The 19,244-nt window shown below is 40.8% G+C and overlaps 1 protein-coding gene and 1 long non-coding RNA gene across 2 annotated transcripts in view; one reads left to right on the top strand and one right to left on the bottom strand.

Annotated features, from left to right (window-relative positions):
- The window catches only part of tdrd5 (tudor domain containing 5), a 58,575-nt gene that overhangs the window by 18,823 nt on the left and 20,508 nt on the right, over window positions 1-19,244 (top strand). Inside the window, exons 6-13 of the mRNA XM_034180110.1 lie at window positions 2,852-2,908; window positions 2,977-3,133; window positions 4,190-4,371; window positions 7,101-7,315; window positions 7,711-7,920; window positions 8,082-8,148; window positions 10,972-11,172; window positions 12,811-12,942. Coding sequence (XP_034036001.1) covers window positions 2,852-2,908; window positions 2,977-3,133; window positions 4,190-4,371; window positions 7,101-7,315; window positions 7,711-7,920; window positions 8,082-8,148; window positions 10,972-11,172; window positions 12,811-12,942 — 1,221 coding nt within the window. The remainder of the gene's footprint in view (window positions 1-2,851; window positions 2,909-2,976; window positions 3,134-4,189; window positions 4,372-7,100; window positions 7,316-7,710; window positions 7,921-8,081; window positions 8,149-10,971; window positions 11,173-12,810; window positions 12,943-19,244) is intronic.
- Window positions 281-832, bottom strand: LOC117518870. Its single transcript, XR_004563107.1, has 2 exons — window positions 469-832; window positions 281-429 (listed from the first exon to the last, which is right to left on the bottom strand). It is a non-coding gene; the product is annotated as an uncharacterized LOC117518870 (long non-coding RNA).

Genomic DNA, 19,244 nt, shown 5'->3' with positions numbered 1-19,244 from the left:
TATCTTATTCATAATCACATGAAATAAGGTTTAAATTACCACAATATTTTTTGTATTATACCAAAAAAATCCTTTCTGTGATTTCCTCACTGACAAAATTATTCAACCCCTTAGTCACATACATATTTAGTGCTTAGTTCAATGCAATGATAACATCTTTCAGACATGAAACATAGCTTGACACAAGTTTCTTGAAGCGATCTACAGGCATCTTAGCGCATTCCTCATGGGCAAAGGTCTCCAGAGATTTTCTATGGGATTTAAGTTGAGTGATTGCAATGGCCACCCCAAAATCTTCTAGCCCTTTGTCTGCAACCAAGCTCTGGTAAATTTGGAGGTATACTTGGGATCATTGTCCTGTTGGAAGGTCCAACGTCTCCTAAGCTTCAGCTTTGTCACTGACTGCATGACATTTAAACCCAAGATTTCCTGGTACATAATTGAATTCATGGTACCCCAGAGCATGACTGTTACCATGTTGCAAAGACACCATTAACTGTGAAGAAAGAGCAGAGTATTGCAGTCCTTTTACATCTGCTTACTTGTTGCTTGTTATGGTTCTGTTCACATCTGCAGGTGTTTTCAACACTTGATTGAAACCTCTGTTCTAAAGAAATAATTTAAGGTCATTTTTAGGAGGTTGAATAATTTTGTCAGTGAGGAAATCATAAAAAGGATATTTGTTGGTATATTACACAAAATATTGTTGTAATTTAAGTTGCATTTGTCTATTTTACAGGTCCTTATTTGATCTGATTATGAATAAGATAAAAAAATGTCAGACTTGCTATAAGACTGTACTGCAGTGGGGGTTGAATAGTTTTGAACACAACTGTATCTGTGTTCAAAATTTCATCAAAATCTGTGATGCAGTTTTGACGTAATCCTTCAAAGACTATACAAAGTGAAACTTGATCCAGAATCCGGATCCGGTGTCACAGACTGAAAGGTTCCCCCTAAAAATTGGCCTGCCTTACTTCACTGCGCATGCGTAATTAGCTGTGGTTCACGGATTAACGCCTCATTTCTGCTTAAAACTGCATTCCAGCCATCATCTATCTCAGCGACAGATATCAGAAGCTTTTGTACAACAATAATTTCACCAAATTCATCATTTCATCGTAAAAGATGGATGAAGTGATCAGAGCGCTGCATCTAAACGAGCTGCTAGCTGATGTGTTCACTGCACATCAGTCATTTCAAAGCGTCATGGAATTTAGCAGAGTTCTGCTTAAAACTGACTTTCGAATGATTTAAGAGTTTTACTTTTATCATCTGATGGTTAATAATCTCATTAATCCATTTGATTGCTTTTGGTGATGAGAGTCCGTCGCAGACGTGCTGCTGTGATCCAAAATGACGCATGCGCAGTGAAGCAAGGTGGGACGAATTTTAGGGGGGACCAGTCGGTCTGTGACACGGGATCACCTCCAAAATTGAATGGAGTGTTCGATGGCCTAATATATATCCATGGTGAAAATTTGGTGAGAATCTGTGAAGTAGTTTTGACGTAATACTTCAAAGCCTATATAAACTGAAGCTTAATCCGAATTTGGATCACCTCCAAAATTCAGTGGAGTCTTCCGTGGCCTAATATGTATCCATGGTGAAAATTCTGTCAAAATCCATGAAGTAGTTTTGACACAATACTTCAAATCCTATATAAAGTGAATCTTAATCCGAATTTGGATCACCTCCAAAATTCAGTGGAGTCTTCCATGGCCTATTATGTATCCGTGGTGGAAATTCTGTCAAAATCCGTGAAGTAGTTTTGACGTAATCCTTCAAAGCCTATACAAAGTCAAATTTTGATCCAGAATATGGATCACCTCCAAAATTCAGTGGAGTCTTCCATGGCCTAATATGTATCCATGGTGAAAAGTTGGTGAGAATCTGTGAAGTAGTTTTGATGTAATCCTTCAAAGACTATATGAAGTGAAATCTTGATCCAGAAACCGGATCTGGATTACCTCCAAAATTCAGTGGAGTCTTCCACGCCCTGATGTTTATCTATGGTGCAAATTTGGTGAGAATCCATGAGGTAGTTTTGACATAATCCTTCAAAGTGTATATGAAGTGAAATCTTGATCCAGAATCTGGATTTGGATCCGGATCACCTCCAAAATTTAATGACGTCTTCCATGGCCTGATATGTATCTGTGTTGACAGTGTGCCGCTCCCATTTTGAGACATTGCTCCCTCCAGACAGGCGTGGCATGTTGTAGCGTTTTTCAAAGACCATGAGCAATTCTCAGTTAATTCTTGTACTTGGTGCAATAAAAGGCCACTCCAAAATGTCCTGAAATGTGAGACGTTAGCATGCCATTGACAACTACAGTTGTTGCTGCACAGTGTAATGTCTATTTCTCTACCATCAGCCGCTTGAGATGCAGACCACCCCAGCTCAGGATCAGTATATCCAGCTTCTCCAGAAGAGTGGGACAATATCCCACAGGTCCCATTTGACAAATTTGAGATCCATGTGTTGGAAATATACCGCACTGCGAGACGCAAACTGAGGCCACACGAGATATCGAATTGTGAATTTTGACATGTGACCCCCCCGTGCATGCATTATAATGAATCTCGGTGACATCGAAATGGACATCTGAATGTGAAAATGTGTCTAATCTCTGTGAACTTGAACAATAAACCTAAATTGACTGAACTGCATAAACTCTTTCACCCTAAGTGTACAAAATATTGAAAAAATTGTCTGTTTATAATTTTCAGTATATTTTGTTGATATACTTTCACAGATTGATTTTTTTTTCCAGTGTTATTAGTTTATAATAATATAATGTTATTTTTCAAAGGCTGTCTACATTGTGAAACTTGTCATACTTTACAGGTTGTTTGTCAGACCACAGATGGATTATCGGTGTATGATCTGCCTGCAGAGTACAAGGTAACAAAAATATTTAATGGGAAGGGCATCTTGGAAGGAATCATGCATTTTTGTTTCTGACTTTTCAGAAGTTTCATGGTGAGGAGCTGCCTTTGCTGCAGAGTGGCTTTGTCAGCATCACTGAGCTAGTCAGTGCTATGAGCGATATTTTCCACATGAAGCTTGCTACGAGACATGGTGACCAGCACTGGATAGTGAATATAAAGGACACCGACAGACAAACAGGTGCATACATGAATGTGTTCAATACCACCCTTAAGTTTATTTATGCAAGACCAAAAAGTCACAAAGTGCTGTTTAGGATCAGGTTTTAAAAGGATTAAATTAAACAGATGATCAAAAGCAAGCTGCTTTTATTCACAATCTAAACATTATAACTGGAAGTGAAGACAGGTGCAGCCTGTTTAGTTACTGGTAATTGTTGTGCTTTATGACTAGATAAGGTATGAGATCAGTTATTTGACATGAGTGCCAGTCAAACTTTAGACTGTGTCTGTAACATGAAATGTGAGGTGGTTTGTCTCGACGTAAAAGGCTACAGATGTAAAGCAGTTCCTGAATGAATTTTGAACAATGTCAGGAGAAATGGGTTCACACAAGCAGCACACAACAGGAGGTTGGCCATGGCAGACATGTACTTGACAGCTGGAAATACCTCCGTTTGGGATAGGCAAAGGTTGGCACCTGGGTTGAGCGAGCAGGAGGCAGAACATGATGCAAAATCTCGACTGTAGATGGTGGATATCGGTGCTCAAAAGTTTGCAAAGCTTGTCTTTCAGTTTAATTATAATTTGTCAGTGGCATGTTGTCATCCTTGGTTTGTATTCTGCCAGTATGGCGCCACTTGTGTGGTGGCACTATTGACATGCTTGCGTTGAATCCTCCAGACAAGTACTTGCGCGATTGACACATGAGCACAATTGTGCATGACAACCACTCTCACATGCCCGCTAAGTAGTGAAGTCATTTACATAATGTCTTGTCCAAAGGATTCTGACACCGGTAATGTGAAGACAGTTTCATTGGAACATCAGTCATTTAAAAAACAAACCAAAACAAACCCAAAACATTTTTTTCTTTACTTATTGGCAATGTCCTTCAACCATCAAAAAGACTGATGGGGAAAAACGAAGTGACCCTAACATAAGCTGTGCTTTGGTTTAGGTACATATGGAAATGTTGTTTACACGGCAGGACCTGCATTATCATGTGACAAAATATTGTTAATGTGTGGGTGAGTGATTGCTTTTGAATGATCAATAAGTGAATTTGTTTTTGTAGACCCATGCAAGAGTGAACCTACCGCAGAGAATACAGAGCGGCCTAGCGTGAGCTACTATTTTCACTGTGGAGGATCTCTTTGGGAAGACAAAAGAGAAGCTGAAAATATCAAAGCAGATGAAAAGAACCAAGAGATGCAGGAGGGTGTCAATTACAGTATGACCCCAAAAATGGTGAAACAGGTTGGCTATTTTTCATTCTTATTATCTTGCTTTTTTCCCCTCAGAGCAGCCAGTGGCTGAGATGTCACTGAGAGGGAGGGAAGCCAGTCAGTCATGCAATATTTCACTAGTGAGCGAGATAAATTCACTTGTACTGGCCAGATTTTCACCAAATATGGTATATGTCTTTAGCTTAGTGATGCCAAGAAATCTCTTTTTTGGGGGTCGAGAGGTCACAGACACATACTTTCTCTAGTGCTGTAATTTCTTTAATTGTCACCACACTTTGTGCGCGTGTGCGTGCGTGCGTGTGTGTGTTAGAGCCTATGCCAAGAAGACTATGGCAGGGCACAGGCACTTCCAGCGAAGTGGCAAATTTGTACTTCCACGACTGGCCACCCAATGAAAACACGCTCAGGCTGTATTGCTTGGCAATTAAAAAATCAGCTGGTTTGGTCTCTAGCTTGCCTGTAACAGCCAGCTCATAGCTCTCATTGTCTGGAACGATGAGATTTATACACCAAGTTGACCTGATGTGAACCATTGTACATTACATTGACTTTATTGAGTCTGACCCCTTTGAAAAGTTACCAAATTACATGTATTTGTTCTGAGTTTGGTGATGTTTTCATCAGCCAGAAAGTGCCACCAAATGGCGCTGGGGTAAAGTCTGCTTCAACCCATTGTATTTGGAGTGAAAAGGTCAAGGTCACTGGAGAGTACTTTATACACACATTTTGAGCACAGTAACTCCTAACATTCCGATTGTTACCAAACTTTTGTGTTATGCATGGTGCCTCCAAGAAGCCTATTGTTAACTGTAAGCTTATTTTTTATCCAGGGTGCAGCGGGTTAGTGCAGACTGTGCAGTTGTATACAATTAGTTTATTTTCTGTTTCAACTTTTAAAATGTTGCTGTTTTTCCAAATAAGAGTAATGTGATGGTGGGTCTGATTTCTTTGGCCCTTCATTTTGCTGAAATCTAGACTCTTTCATTACTGTCACAACTGGACAGTACTTTGGACATGTGCAGAGGAGGGACTCTCCTCATTTCATCAACATTTTGTTCATTTTCTGAAAGTTTTAAAAAATTTATAAAATGGAGCAGTTATACCAGAATTCGTAGGGGCAGAGTCACAAAATTTCAAGTGAGACACATCACTTGGAAAAAGGACATAATGTAAATGGTTATGGCATAAACTTGTTGATGATAGTTGTGTATATATTTAATGGCTGTACAGATAATCACTACCTACACTTTTCTTTCTTGGTATGTCTTCTTAAACTGTAACAGTTAATGTTGTCTGGTGCTGTCAGGATGTTCTGTGGTGCCCTCTAATGGATATTTTGCTAAACATTTGAGCCATAGAGACTGATGTAGGAATTTGATGGATGTATGAACCACAGTGGAAATGTTTTCACTCTCTTGTCATCCATGTGTAATTTACAGTGGTGTGAAAAATTGTTTGCCCCCTTCAGTTTTTACATGTTAGAAATTTGTTAGGACATCAAAAAACAAGAAAAATCAGGCATTGTACAGGTGTCTTTCCTCTCTAATTTCCTTCTTATACAGTCACTCAGTTTTTGAGAACTGTCTACTCGACACAAATTTACCATAGAGTACCATACTGTCTGGATGTCTTCATAATTCATGTAAATAAAGTCAAAGAAGTCGGTTTCAGCATTTTATCCGGATATTCCACAGTTAAAGGAGATTTTTTTAATGAAAGACGTGCGGACGGATTGCAGCGTCGGCTCGCAGCCGCCGCGACGCTCCGCCACAGGAAAAACACCTCTGTTGGAAGCCTTAAGGACAAGTTGGAACATGTCCAGCTGTTAAACAATTTCTCATATACTCACTCCACTGAAAGCCATCAAAAGCTGCCTGGATTTTACAAATGGTTATCAACACGGAGGTGTTTTTCCTGTGCCGCCGCACCGCACCGGCTGCGTCCTGACGCGCGGACCCGTCCGCACATGTTTAATTAAAAAAATCTCCTTTAACAGTGGAATATCTGGATAAAATGCTGAAACCGACTCCTTCTGAAACTTCTCTGTTCTCTCACGACGTCCTGGATCAATAGAGCCTGAAATGTGGAGATTTTCAGCTTGAAACAGGCTGACGACGGCGCCTGGGACCGCTGTGCGACGTCTCGCACCGTGGGAAGTCCTTAAAGCGACAGTATCACCTCAAAATCTCTCATCAGCCATTAAAATTTTCACTGAAAACCAGCTTAATTTTTCGAACCGTGTCCACTTCGATGTGTCTCACAGGTTTAGAAAAAATTTTGATCAAACAAAGCGCCAGTCTCTCAGCAACTTCTCAGACAAAGGAATTCCGACGAGGGGCTGGACGACTCCTCCCACAAGGAGTGCTCACAGGCGAATGACGTCACCGACAGGCGTGGAAAAACTCACGCATGCGCGCGAGGGTTCAAGCATGTCTGACGTAAAAACATATGAATGAAATCCATATAGTTTTTGAAAAAAATAAAAAGGACCTATATTGACAGCCCTCGTATTTACTTTATGTATATGCATTGAATTTTACTATATAATATCAGTCAGTGATGTTAGTGTTTGTAATGCACGGACACATTTATGCATAAGTAAACGGAGCATAAATGAGTCTTCACCATATATCTACAGACATCAGACCATATGCCCATTTTTTTTTAAGTGAAAACAAAATGGTGATATGTTAAAATGAAATAAAACATGCTGGTTACATTCTCTGTATGTGCCAACAGTTGTCGGAGATTTATTCATCCTTTCAGATACACAGCAGTCCATCAGTGCCTCTGGATGCACTGCAGGTTCAACTTCTCAAACCACCAACACGTCGCAGTGTTCGACAGCTAGTAGATGTCCTGGTAGAGAAGGTGCATTCCCCTGGCCATTTCTACATCCGCTTTAGTGAGAGCAAGGAGGCCAGAGCTATGGAGGACATGATGATTGAGATGAGGTGATGGACATTTTGCTGGTAGCTTTGGATGGTTGATGATAAAATGGTATCCATGTGCTTTGTATGCATCATTGCCACCAGACTACCAGGGCTATGAAAATTCTCCGTAATATGCATATTTAATACTGTCTTGCTCTGGTTAATCATGGCTGTACATAACTGTCCCTCGGCTAATGGTGCAAGTCTGATGGCGGTTTAATCCCTACATAATGTCTGTGAGTATTCCTGGTTATTTAGGCTATGGTATCAAAGTAGGTTTAATCAGGTCAACTGGACTCATTTCGATCTTATGTCGACATTTCACTCTTCACCCAGAAAAGTTTCATGAGTTCTAGTTCTTTGGAACTATAAGTCTGTTTCGTGTCTCTTATGTTATTTGTTTTTTTAATTTCCAGGCGATGTTACACTTGTCCTGGGGTGTCAGAATGCTACCGTCTCCATAAGCGTTTTGTCCGGCCAGGTCAGGTGTGCTGTGTGTCACCGAAAGGAATGTGGTTCTACCGTGCGGTGATTCTCCAGGTCATCAGCCCCACTCAGGTTGAGGTGTATTATGCCGACTTTGGAGATGTCGGTGTGGTACAGAGCGCCAACCTCAAATTCCTCAAGTAGGAGCATGTTGGATATTAAAGCTTGTTACATTACACAATTGGTAACTACCCTAATTGGAGCTCAGTGCTTGTGTAATGTTATCAAGCATGACACCAACTTATCTTTTAGAGGTTTATGTAGTTTACTGAAGTTGCCAATATTTGTCTTCTTTTTGCAGGTCTTGCTACTCAATTCTTCCAGCACAAGCTGTACCATCATCACTTGCTGAAATCAAGCCAGTGGGTGTAAGTTTGAAATATGTTTTTCAAAGTTAGACAAGAGATCCAGTTCCCCCCCACACACATGAAAATCCCTCCCCAATGTTTATCTCTAATATTTTTTAAAGGTTTGGAATAGTGATAGGAGCTTCTGTGATTGTGTGTGTTTACAGTATGAGATATGAAACAAACGCTGTCAATGCGTATCATTTACTCATATGTGGGTTCATAAGCAATGAAGAATCTGTATAATGGATGTTGGTTTGGTAAAAATGTGAAATAAATGTTTTCGAAATCAGTTTTCTAATCATAATTTAGTTTTTATGTGTAGCATAAAAATGGCAAAAGAATGTCATTGTGCTAGCTTTTTGTCATTTCCAGGTAATGAAGTCAAGCTGCAGATAGTGTATTGTTCTGAATATAAGATGAGCCTGAATACAAGGTCTGTTAGAAAAGTATCTGACCTTATTATTTTTTTCAAAAACCATATGGATTTGAATCACGTGTGATTGCGTCAGACAAGCTTGAACCTTCATGCGCATGCGTGAGTTTTTTCACGCCTGTCGGTTGAGTCATTCGCCTGTGAGCAGGCTTTGAGTGAGGAGTGGTCCACCCCTCTCGTTTTTTTCATTGTTTAGGAATGGCTCAGAGACTGCCGCTTTGCTTGATCAAAATTTTTTCAGAAACTGAGGGACATCAAAGTGGACACCATTCGAGAAATTCAGATGGTTTTTGGTGAAAATTTTATAGGCTTCAAAGAGATTACGGAGTGTTACTGTCGCTTTAAGGATGGCCCAGAGCGACTGGTGGTGCGCCGCGCTCCAAAGCTGCCATCGACAGGCTGAGCGACCATTTCATTTCTAAATGGATGGCTGTATGGATCCGTGACCATCGTGTGCAATTTCTCTGGTTATTACAAGAGCTGAACATCAACCATTTTCCGGCAGATTTCACTTTTAACAAGAGATTTTGTCATGGAAAGCCAAGCTGAGGCTTCGCGCATCACGATGGATTCCCTACTGGAACGAGACAAAACCACCTCCGTTTTGGTCTCACAGGACGGCTTTGAGATGGCGTTCAGACAGCTGTCGGTGGTTTTTCCATCGAGTGATTATCCGAGAAATTGTGGATGTGCCTGGACATGCCAGAACACAGAATGTTCCTCTTTCCATGACAAAAACTCCTGTAACAGTGGAATGTGCCGTTCATTTCCAAACTGGACGCTGTGTTTTATCCGGGATGTCATCTGGCTAGCACAGGAATTGTGAAAAGATGGGGACATCAGCACTTTTTCGGCACATTGAGACAGACGTGCGGAGGAATTCCGCGCGTCGCGGCGGTGCCGCATGGCGCAAAGCAACGCCGTGATGAAGCCTCACAGGACATGTTCTGGCATGTCCAGCCACATCAACAATTTCTCGGATAATCACTCGATGGAAAAACCACCGACAGCTGTCTGAACGCCATCTCAAAGCCGTCCCATGAGACCAAAACGGAGGTGGTTTTGTCTCGTTCCAGTAGCGAATCCATCGTGACGCGCGAAGCCTCCGCTCAGCTTTCCATGACAAAATCTCTTGTTAAAAGTGAAATCTGCCAGAAAATGGTTGATGTCCAGCTCTTGTGATAACCAGAGAAATTGCACACGATGGTCACGGATCCATACAGCCATCCGTTTAGAAATGAAATGGTTGCTCAGCCTGTTGATGGCGGCTTCGGAGCACGGCGCACCACCAGTCGCTCTGGGCCGTCCTTAAAGCGACAGTAACACTCCGTAATCTCTTTGAAGCCCATAAAATTTTCACCAAAAACCATCTGAATTTCTCGAATGGTGTCCACTTTGATGTCCCTCACAGTTTCTGAAAAAATTTTGATCAAGCAAAGCGGCAGTCTCTGAGCCATTCCTAAACAATGAAAAAAACGATGAGACGGGTGGACCACTCCTCACTCAAAGCCTGCTCACAGGCGAATGACGCAACCGACAGGCGTGAAAAAACTCACGCATGCGCACGAATGTTCAAGCTTGGCTGACGCAATCACACGTGATTCAAATCCATATGGTTTTTGAAAAAAATAATAAGGTCGGATACTTTTCTAATAGACCTCGTATAAGACGGCTTCCTTTTTTCCAAGACACATTTTTGGGAAACAATCCCTTTTTTTTTTTTTTTTTTTTCCAAAGGCATGCTTTTGGGAAAGGCCACTTAAAAAATAAATAAAATGCCAGTGATTGAAAATAAAAGCACATCTTATGTGCTTCTTATTTTTTTGAACCTTGAACTGCTAAACTCGCCTATCAATCTTTCAAATCCCAGCTTTTAGAACCATCGTGAACCTATTCATCTTTTTGTACTCTCCAACTTTTAACATAACATTATCATACCCATTTCATGTCTGGTTGAGAGTTGTTTGACTGCTGTATTTATCAATTTGAGCTGAAAATATCATGCTTCTCAGTTGCATTGGCCCCATAGTAGCATTTGTTTCCTGACAGAAAAGCACTAACAACATAACATAATTAACTAATTACTAACATAATTGGTACCACTTGGTGTTGCAAATGTATTGACATGTAAAAGTCTAGGCCAGGGGTAGGCAATCATGTGCCATGAAGACAAGACACTGCAGGTTTCCCTTTCTACCAATCACCTTAGCAGTTGGTTTCATTGATGACTGGTTGCATGGAAAACATGCACTCTCATTGCCCGCCCCTGGTCTACGCCCTGAATATAAGACAACTTTCCAAGGTGGGTTGAGGGGTGTCTCATGTTCATATTAAATCAATATGGTATACAACAGTGATATAACCAATAAATCTGATGGAAAAATAAATTGCTTTTCTGTCTTAATCAGGGCAGCTGGAGTGCTGAGGCCACAGCTTCCTTCCAGAAACTGTGCTCAGATCGTACCCTGGTGGGTGCTCTGGACTGTTACACTGGGGATGTGCTGCAGCTCTACCTGTGTGACACACACACAGATAATGACATCTACATCCACAGTGTGCTACAGAGCGAAGGTCATGCAATGGCTTGTAGCCCCAAAATCAGTGCTGCAGTGAGTGGTGCACACAAAAACCTGTTTGTTATTCAGACATCGTTATACAGTGGCTTGCAAAAGTTTCAGCTCCTTGGTATTTCACACTTTTTAATTATTAGTTATACAGCTTCATGATGAAGTGATACAGAGGAGTGTTTTCTTTCACCAAAACATTAAATCGAGGTTTGCATCTCAGATGTACCTTCTGGCAAATTGTAGCTGAACTTTCAGGTCTTCTTTTTAGTAAAATCCTCCTCTATACCACTTCATCCTGAAGCTGTATAATTGGGGATACAAAATGCAAAACATGCACAGTGCACAATTTCTCTAGTCACGGCCACAGAAGCTTGGAACTTTTTCTGGGTTGTCTGGATGTCTTGGTGGCTTTCCTCACTCTTCTCCTTCTTGCACAGTCACTCTGTTTTTGAGAACTGTCTACACAGATTTACCATAGAGTGCCATACTGTTTGCATTTCTTCATAAGTGATGTAATTAAAGTTAAAGACATATTCATTGACTTGGAAATGTTCATGTATCCATCCCCTGACTTGTCTGAAGAAAACTGACAATTAAACTGATTATTTACGAGTATTATACCAAAGGGGCTGATTACTTATGCAACCCATCATCTTGGTTTTTATTTTTTTACTTAATTTATATCAAGTTGTAGAGATTTACTTTCACTTTGAGTCTAAGGAAGATAATTTTAGAAATTTTTATATTGAGAAGCCTGATTTACTTTTTGTATTTGAAATGCCATAAACAAATTAAAATGCATGAAATACCAATGGGCTGAATACTTTTGCAAGCCACTGTATTTAAGCTTTAATTTGAAATAATTATAGCACACCTGATGCTGTAGTTATTTGGAGCATTGATGTGTAACTACCTATGTGTTCATCTGTTTCACAATCTTGAACAAAAAGAATCATTAGTTGTTGGTGATGCGTTGCAAAAAAGAAAAAAATTGTAGGGGTATGGGCCAAGGAGAGCCCATTAAATTCTGGACCTGCTCCAGATAATAGAAACACCCCCACCCCTTTGACATTGAAAGATGCTCAACACCATCAACATTTAAGTCATAAATCTTAGTAACAGTGTTTCAGTATGGCACAAACATTTTCACTTTCTGATCATTAAAAATGCATTGGGTTTGGGCATGGATCAGCATGGGATGAGAGAGGGTGCTATCAGCCTTAGTGGTAGTATGGTGGCTTAGTGGCTGGCACTGGTCTCTCACAGCAAGAAGGTTGTTGGATCGCTTCCCGGCCTTTCTGTGTGGAGTTTGTATGTTCTCCCTGTGTCTGTGTGGGTTTCATTTGGGCAATCTGGTTTCCTCCCACAATCAAAAAAACATACTTATTTAGGGTCTGCTTCTTTCTCTGCCTCTGACCAAGGCAGTGTCTCTACATCTGGAGTTGGTCCTGGGCACTGTATTCTGGCAGTCCAGTGCTCTTAGTGGTTGGATTGTGTCAAACTGTAATTAGGGTGGGTAAAATGCAGAGGACAAATTTTGTTGTGTGTGTGTGTACAATGACAAAGGCTCATTGTAGTGGATTTATACCTGCTTCCGTGCCCTCTACTTTCAGTATTGATAGAATAATAGTACATATGTTCATCTGTAATTGATTATACAACATATTTGATCATCCTCAGCTTTGTACCCATATCAACCCTGTGAGTCTTTACATGGGGGAGAGGCTACTTGAGCTACCACCGGAAGAAGAGGAGACCACTCCATGCCTCGATTCCACTGTGTCACTCAAAGAGTCCATGAATGCACTGAAGGTAAAATATGTACAGAAGTGTAGTTGCAGTTTCAATTAATGTACAGAAAAGGAATGCTGGTGCAGCACAGATGACTGTGTAATTAAGTTATTTAAAGGTGCATAACACAAGATGGGGACTTTTTTGGTGTAATTAAATTATTTATTTAAAGGTACGTAACAGAAGATAGGGACTTAAGTTTCGATGTAAAGCTACATCTTCATCAGAGTCCTTGGAAAGAATGGGTAGTCGAGCCCTTAATAAAGTTCATAAACAGGTGTGATTGTGCGTAAAGGGGGCGTTGACTGCCTAAAAAGCCACCCATATGTCAAGGTGCTACACTCGTTACATCAGTCATTAGAGGCAAGCTGCCCACAAATAAGTGAGAAAGAGATTAAAAACCAAGCTTAAAGTGTAGGTGACACCAAAAAATGTGTACAAATAATCACTAAAAATGATTAAATTGATATTTTAAAAAATTGTGAACAATAAAAGTCGATAAGTGTGCAGGTGAAGGATAAACAGCTGTCTGAAGTCTGTGCTCTATTTCAGCCCTCAGCCGTGGCCATATTGTTGCTATGTCATCACCAGAACGGCACCTGCTGAGCCCAAATCAATTGCAACACAGCGGAAGTCGAGCTGTTTTTGGCCAACTTTTTTTTTTTTCTTTCTTTCTAGTGTGGAGCTTCTTTTTAAGCCCAGTCTGAAGGTGATTTTGAAGAAGCTGTGGGGACACAGCCTTGTGGTTTTGAGCCTTATTTCGACCACAATGAGGGAGAAGAAAACTTGGAGAAAAACCTTCAGTCTGGCAACAGTGACTGTATTGGCAGAGTTCAGAACACAGAATGGTGATTATAAATAAATAAATGGTGCAGGCGATTTCGGCATGTGGCAGTGATACTTTTTTTGCCAGCTCTTTGGCCATAATCAACTGGTAACAAAAAAAGGGAGGGGGGGGGGAACAATTTGTTTTACTATCTGTGACATCTGAAAAAAGTGATGAGAAAGTGTGGATTTTTTTTTTCTTAGAAACAGGTACATACACTCAACAAAAATATAAACGCAACACTTTTGGTTTTGCTCCCATTTTGTATGAGATCAACTCAAAGATCTAAAACTTTTTCCACATACACAATATCACCATTTCCCTCAAATATTGTTCACAAACCAGTCTAAATCTGTGATAGTGAGCACTTCTCCTTTGCTGAGATAATCCAACCACCTCACAGGTGTGCCATACCAAGAGGCTGATTAGACACCATGATTAGTGCACAGGTGTGCCTTAGACTGCCCACAATAAAAGGCCACTCTGAAAGGTGCAGTTTTGTTTTATTGGGGGGGGGATACCAGTCAGTATCTGGTGTGACCACCATTTGCCTCATGCAGTGCAACACATCTCCTTCGCACAGAGTTGATCAGGTTGTCAATTGTGGCCTGTGGAATGTTGGTCCACTCCTCTTCAATGGCTGTGCGAAGTTGCTGGATATTGGCAGGAACTGGTACACGCTGTCGTATACGCCGGTCGAGAGCATCCCAAACATGCTCAGTGGGTGACATGTCCGGTGAGTATGCCGGCCATGCAAGAACTGGGACATTTTCAGCTTCCAAGAATTGTGTACAGATCCTTGCAACATGGGGCCGTGCATTATCCTGCTGCAACATGAGGTGATGTTCTTGGATGTATGGCACAACAATGGGCCTCAGGATCTCGTCACAGTATCTCTCTGCATTCAAAATGCCATCAATAAAATGCACCTGTGTTCTTCGTCCATAACAGACGCCTGCCCATACCATAACCCCACCGCCACCATGGGCCACTCGATCCACAACACTGACATCAGAAAACCTCTCACCCACACGACGCCACACACGCTGTCTGCCATCTGCCCTGGACAGTGTGAACCGGGATTCATCCATGAAGAGAACCCCTCTCCAACGTGCCAAATGCCAGCGAATGTGAGCATTTGCCCACTCAAGTCGGTTACGACGACGAACTTGAGTCAGGTCGAGACCCCGATGAGGACGACGAGCATGCAGATGAGCTTCCCTGAGACGGTTTCTGACAGTTTGTGCAGAAAGTCTTTGATTATGCAAACCAATTGTTTCAGCAGCTGTCCAAGTGGCTGGTCTCAGACGATCTTGGAGGTGAACATGCTGGATGTGGAGGTCCTGGGCTGGTGTGGTTACACGTGGTCTGCGGTTGTGAGGCTGTTTGGATGTACTGCCAAATTCTCTGAAACGCCTTTGGAGACGGCTTATGGTAGAGAAATGAACATTCAATACACGAGCAACAGCTCTGGTTGACATTCGTGCTGTTAGCATGCCAATTGCACGCTCCCTCAAATCTTGCGACATCTGTGGTATTGTGCTGTGTGATAAAACTGCACCTTTCAGAGTGGCCTTTTATTGTGGGCAGTCTAAGGCACACCTGTGCACTAATCATGGTGTCTAATCAGCATCTTGATATGGCACACCTGTGAGGTGGGATGGATTATCTCAGCAAAGGAGAAGTGCACACTATCACAGATTTAGACTGGTTTGTGAACAATATTTGAGGGAAATGGTGATATTGTGTATGTGGAAAAAGTTTTAGATCTTTGAGTTCATCTCATACAAAATGGGAGCAAAACCAAAAGTGTTGCGTTTATATTTTTGTTGAGTGTACATCTGATACATCATCACAAATCTGAAAAATGACACGAGGGACTGAAAATATCAGCTATTTTTAAAATGTTTCCTTCTGTAGTTGGTGTACTGTACATTAGTAGCATAGCATGTTATTAAATATTAAAACCACCACACAAGGAGTAAATTAGAGTCTTACCTGTCTGTTTCAGTGCGATCATCTTCACAAACTGATGAAAACTTATCCATATTTTGAAAAAGACATTTGAAAATAACTTAATTTGTTGTCCTGGCTGAAGAAAAATCCATGAAGTATCAAGCCTCTGCTGTGTATGAATTCTCCTCCACCGCGGCCCACTTTGCGCCGCATGTTGTAAGACTCACAGCTCCTCATCTACTCATATCATCTCAGTCAGCATGCGATGAAATTATTCCATGATCCGCAAAACAATAAAATGTGTAAATGCTCCATTTTTGCCTGTGTGTGGAGTGCGCGCTTGTCAATCTAAGTGTTCCACCTGCCTGAGAATTAACCGTTCTGACAGAAAACAGCATGCAGCTCCAACCTGAACCACTCGATGGAAATGGGGCTGTCAGTAGCCTGTAAAAATCCAAAAATGTATCCAGAAGTTAATGGTTTCCGTGCTGATGTCACTTCCTCCTCCTCCAATGTCGGGACTCGCTGGGAAGGTCCTGGTTTTTAGTGGTGCACAGTTCAAAATCCATATATTTATCTCTTCAGTAACTGTGCGCGAGGAAAGGATACATTTCAAACTGTTGTTTAATTTTAGTCTTACAGTTGTATGTAAACGTTTGGGCACCCTTGATAATTTTCATGATTTTCCTTTATAAATCACTGGTTGTCTGGATCAGAAATTTCACTTAAATATATAGCAGACAAACACACTGATATTTGAAAAGTGAAAGGAAGTTTCTAGTATTTATCGAAAGTATGCAGAAATGATTTAAACAAAATAGGCAGGTGCATAAATTTGGGCACCCTTGTCATTTTATTAATTTGAATACATATGGCACTAATTATTGGAACACAAAATTGGTTTGGTAAGCTCATTGACCCTTGACCTCCTTATACAGGTTCATCCAATCATGAGAAAGGGTATTTAAGGTGGCCATTTGCAAAGGTTTCTCCTCTTTGCATCTCTTCTAATTAATGGTATCATGGGAGCCTCTAAACACCTCTCAGATGACCTGAAAACAAAGCTTGTTCAACATCATGGTTTAGGGGAAAGATACAAAAAGCTATCTCAGAGATTTCAGCTGTCAGTTTCCACTGTGAGAAAGATACAACCCCTGGCAAAAATTATGGAATCACCGGCCTCGGAGGATGTTCATTCAGTTGTTTAATTTTGTAGAAAAAAGCAGATCACAGACATGACACAAAACTAAAGTCATTTCAAATGGCAACTTTCTGGCTTTAAGAAACACTATAAGAAATCAGGAAAAAAAATTGTGGCAGTCAGTAACGGTTACTTTTTTAGACCAAGCAGAGGGAAAAAAATAAGGAATCACTCAATTCTGAGGAAAAAAATATGGAGTCATGAAAAACAAAAGAACGCTCCAACACATCACTAGTATTTTGTTGCACCACCTCTGGCTTTTATAACAGCTTGCAGTCTCTGAGGCATGGACTTAATGAGTGACAAACAGTACTCTTCATCAATCTGGCTCCAACTTTCTCTGATTGCTGTTGCCAGATCAGCTTTGCAGGTTGGAGCCTTGTCATGGACCATTTTCTTCAATTTCCACCAAAGATTTTCAATTGGATTAAGATCCGGACTATTTGCAGGCCATGACATTGACCCTATGTGTCTTTTTGCAAGGAATGTTTTCACAGTTTTTGCTCTATGGCAAGATGCATTATCATCTTGAAAATTGATTTCATCATCCCCAAACATCCTTTCAGTTGATGGGATAAGAAAAGTGTCCAAAATATCAACGTGAACTTGTGCATTTATTGATGATGTAATGACAGCCATCTCCCTAGTGCCTTTACCTGACATGCAGCCCCATATTATCAATGAGTGTGGAAATTTACATGTTCTCTTCAGGCAGTCATCTTTAGAAATCTCATTGGAACGGCACCAAACAAAAGTTCCAGCATCATCACCTTGCCCAATGCAGATTCGAGATTCATCACTGAATATGACTTTCATCCAGTCATCCACAGTCCACGATTGCTTTTCCTTAGCCCATTGTAACCTTGGTTTTTTCTGCTTAGGTGTTAATAATGGCTTTCGTTTAGCTTTTCTGTATGTAAATCCCATTTCCTTTAGGCGGTTTCTTACAGTTCGGTCACAGACGTTGACTCCAGTTTCCTCCCATTCGTTCCTCATTTGTTTTGTTGTGCATTTTCGATTTTTGAGACATATTGCTTTAAGTTTTCTGTCTTGATGCTTTGATGTCTTCCTTGGTCTACCAGTATGTTTGCCTTTAACAACCTTCCCATGTTGTTTGTATTTGGTCCAGAGTTTAGACACAGCTGACTGTGAACAACCAACATCTTTTGCAACATTGCGTGATGATTTACCCTCTTTTAAGAGTTTGATAATCCTCTCATGATCTTGCTGCAGAAAGTGTCTCGATGCATCATTCAACTATACAATGCACTTTGCACAAAGAGCTGCTGTATGATGCTGTAATGCAGAGGAAGCCTTTTCTGCATACACGCCACCAACAGTCGCTTGAGGTATGCTAAAGCACATTTGGACAAGCCAGCTTCATTTTGGAATAAGGTGCTGTGGACTGATGAAACTAAGATTGAGTTATTTGGACATTAGAGGCAGTATGCTTGGCTGAAAAAGAACACAGCATTCCAAGAAAAACACTTGCTACCTACAGTAAAATTTGGAGGTGGTTCCGTCATGCTGTGGGGCTGTGTGGCCAGTGCAGGGACTGGGAATCTTGTTAAAGATGAGGTCACAAGGATTCCAGTCAATATCAGCAGATTCTTGAGAACAATGTTCATGAACCAGTGACAAAGTTAAAGTTGCACCGGGGCAGGATCTTTCAACAAGACAATGACCCTAAACACTGCTTAAAATCTACTAAGGTAGCAGGAGGTGTTAAACTCACAAGTCAGAATTTCAATACATCCACTTGGGAAATGATTCACAATATTAGTACCAGCATTTTGGCATCAAAATTAATTCTGTATCTTGAAAATCACCCCCCCACCCCTTGAATGTAACAAAGTATGGTCTATTTTCAATTATCTGGCTATTCCGCTATGTGTAAAGTTTCAAAAACTTTATAAACACAATTCTTTCACAAAGGTTTTATTTCAGTAAGACTGTGTGAATAACAGAACTTAGGAGGAGGCCATGCTCTTCAAAAAGTTTAAAAACATAAAATATCTGGAGGGAGGAAAATCCTTATCAGCATCAAATTCTTTAGCCTGAGATCTTGTTTTTGGCTTGTCCATGACACTTGATTTACTACAACTTGCCATGCTGTGACTTGAAATTACATGTGTAATTGCATGATCACTATAATAATATCAGTACTTATGTAGCTTTTGTGACTTCTCTAAAACAAGTACTACCAAGTCAGGAGCATTATACAAGGTCTGTTAGAAAAGTATCAGACCTTTTTATTTTTTTCAAAAACTATATGGATTTGAATCACGTGTGATTGCATCAGCCAAGCTTGAACCTTTGTGCGCATGCGTGAGTTTTTTC

The sequence above is a fragment of the Thalassophryne amazonica genome, chromosome 10 (assembly GCF_902500255.1).
Source record: "Thalassophryne amazonica chromosome 10, fThaAma1.1, whole genome shotgun sequence".
Taxonomy (NCBI): domain Eukaryota; kingdom Metazoa; phylum Chordata; class Actinopteri; order Batrachoidiformes; family Batrachoididae; genus Thalassophryne; species Thalassophryne amazonica.
Note: the sequence above shows the minus strand (reverse complement) of the source record. Positions and strands in the feature narration are given on the sequence as shown.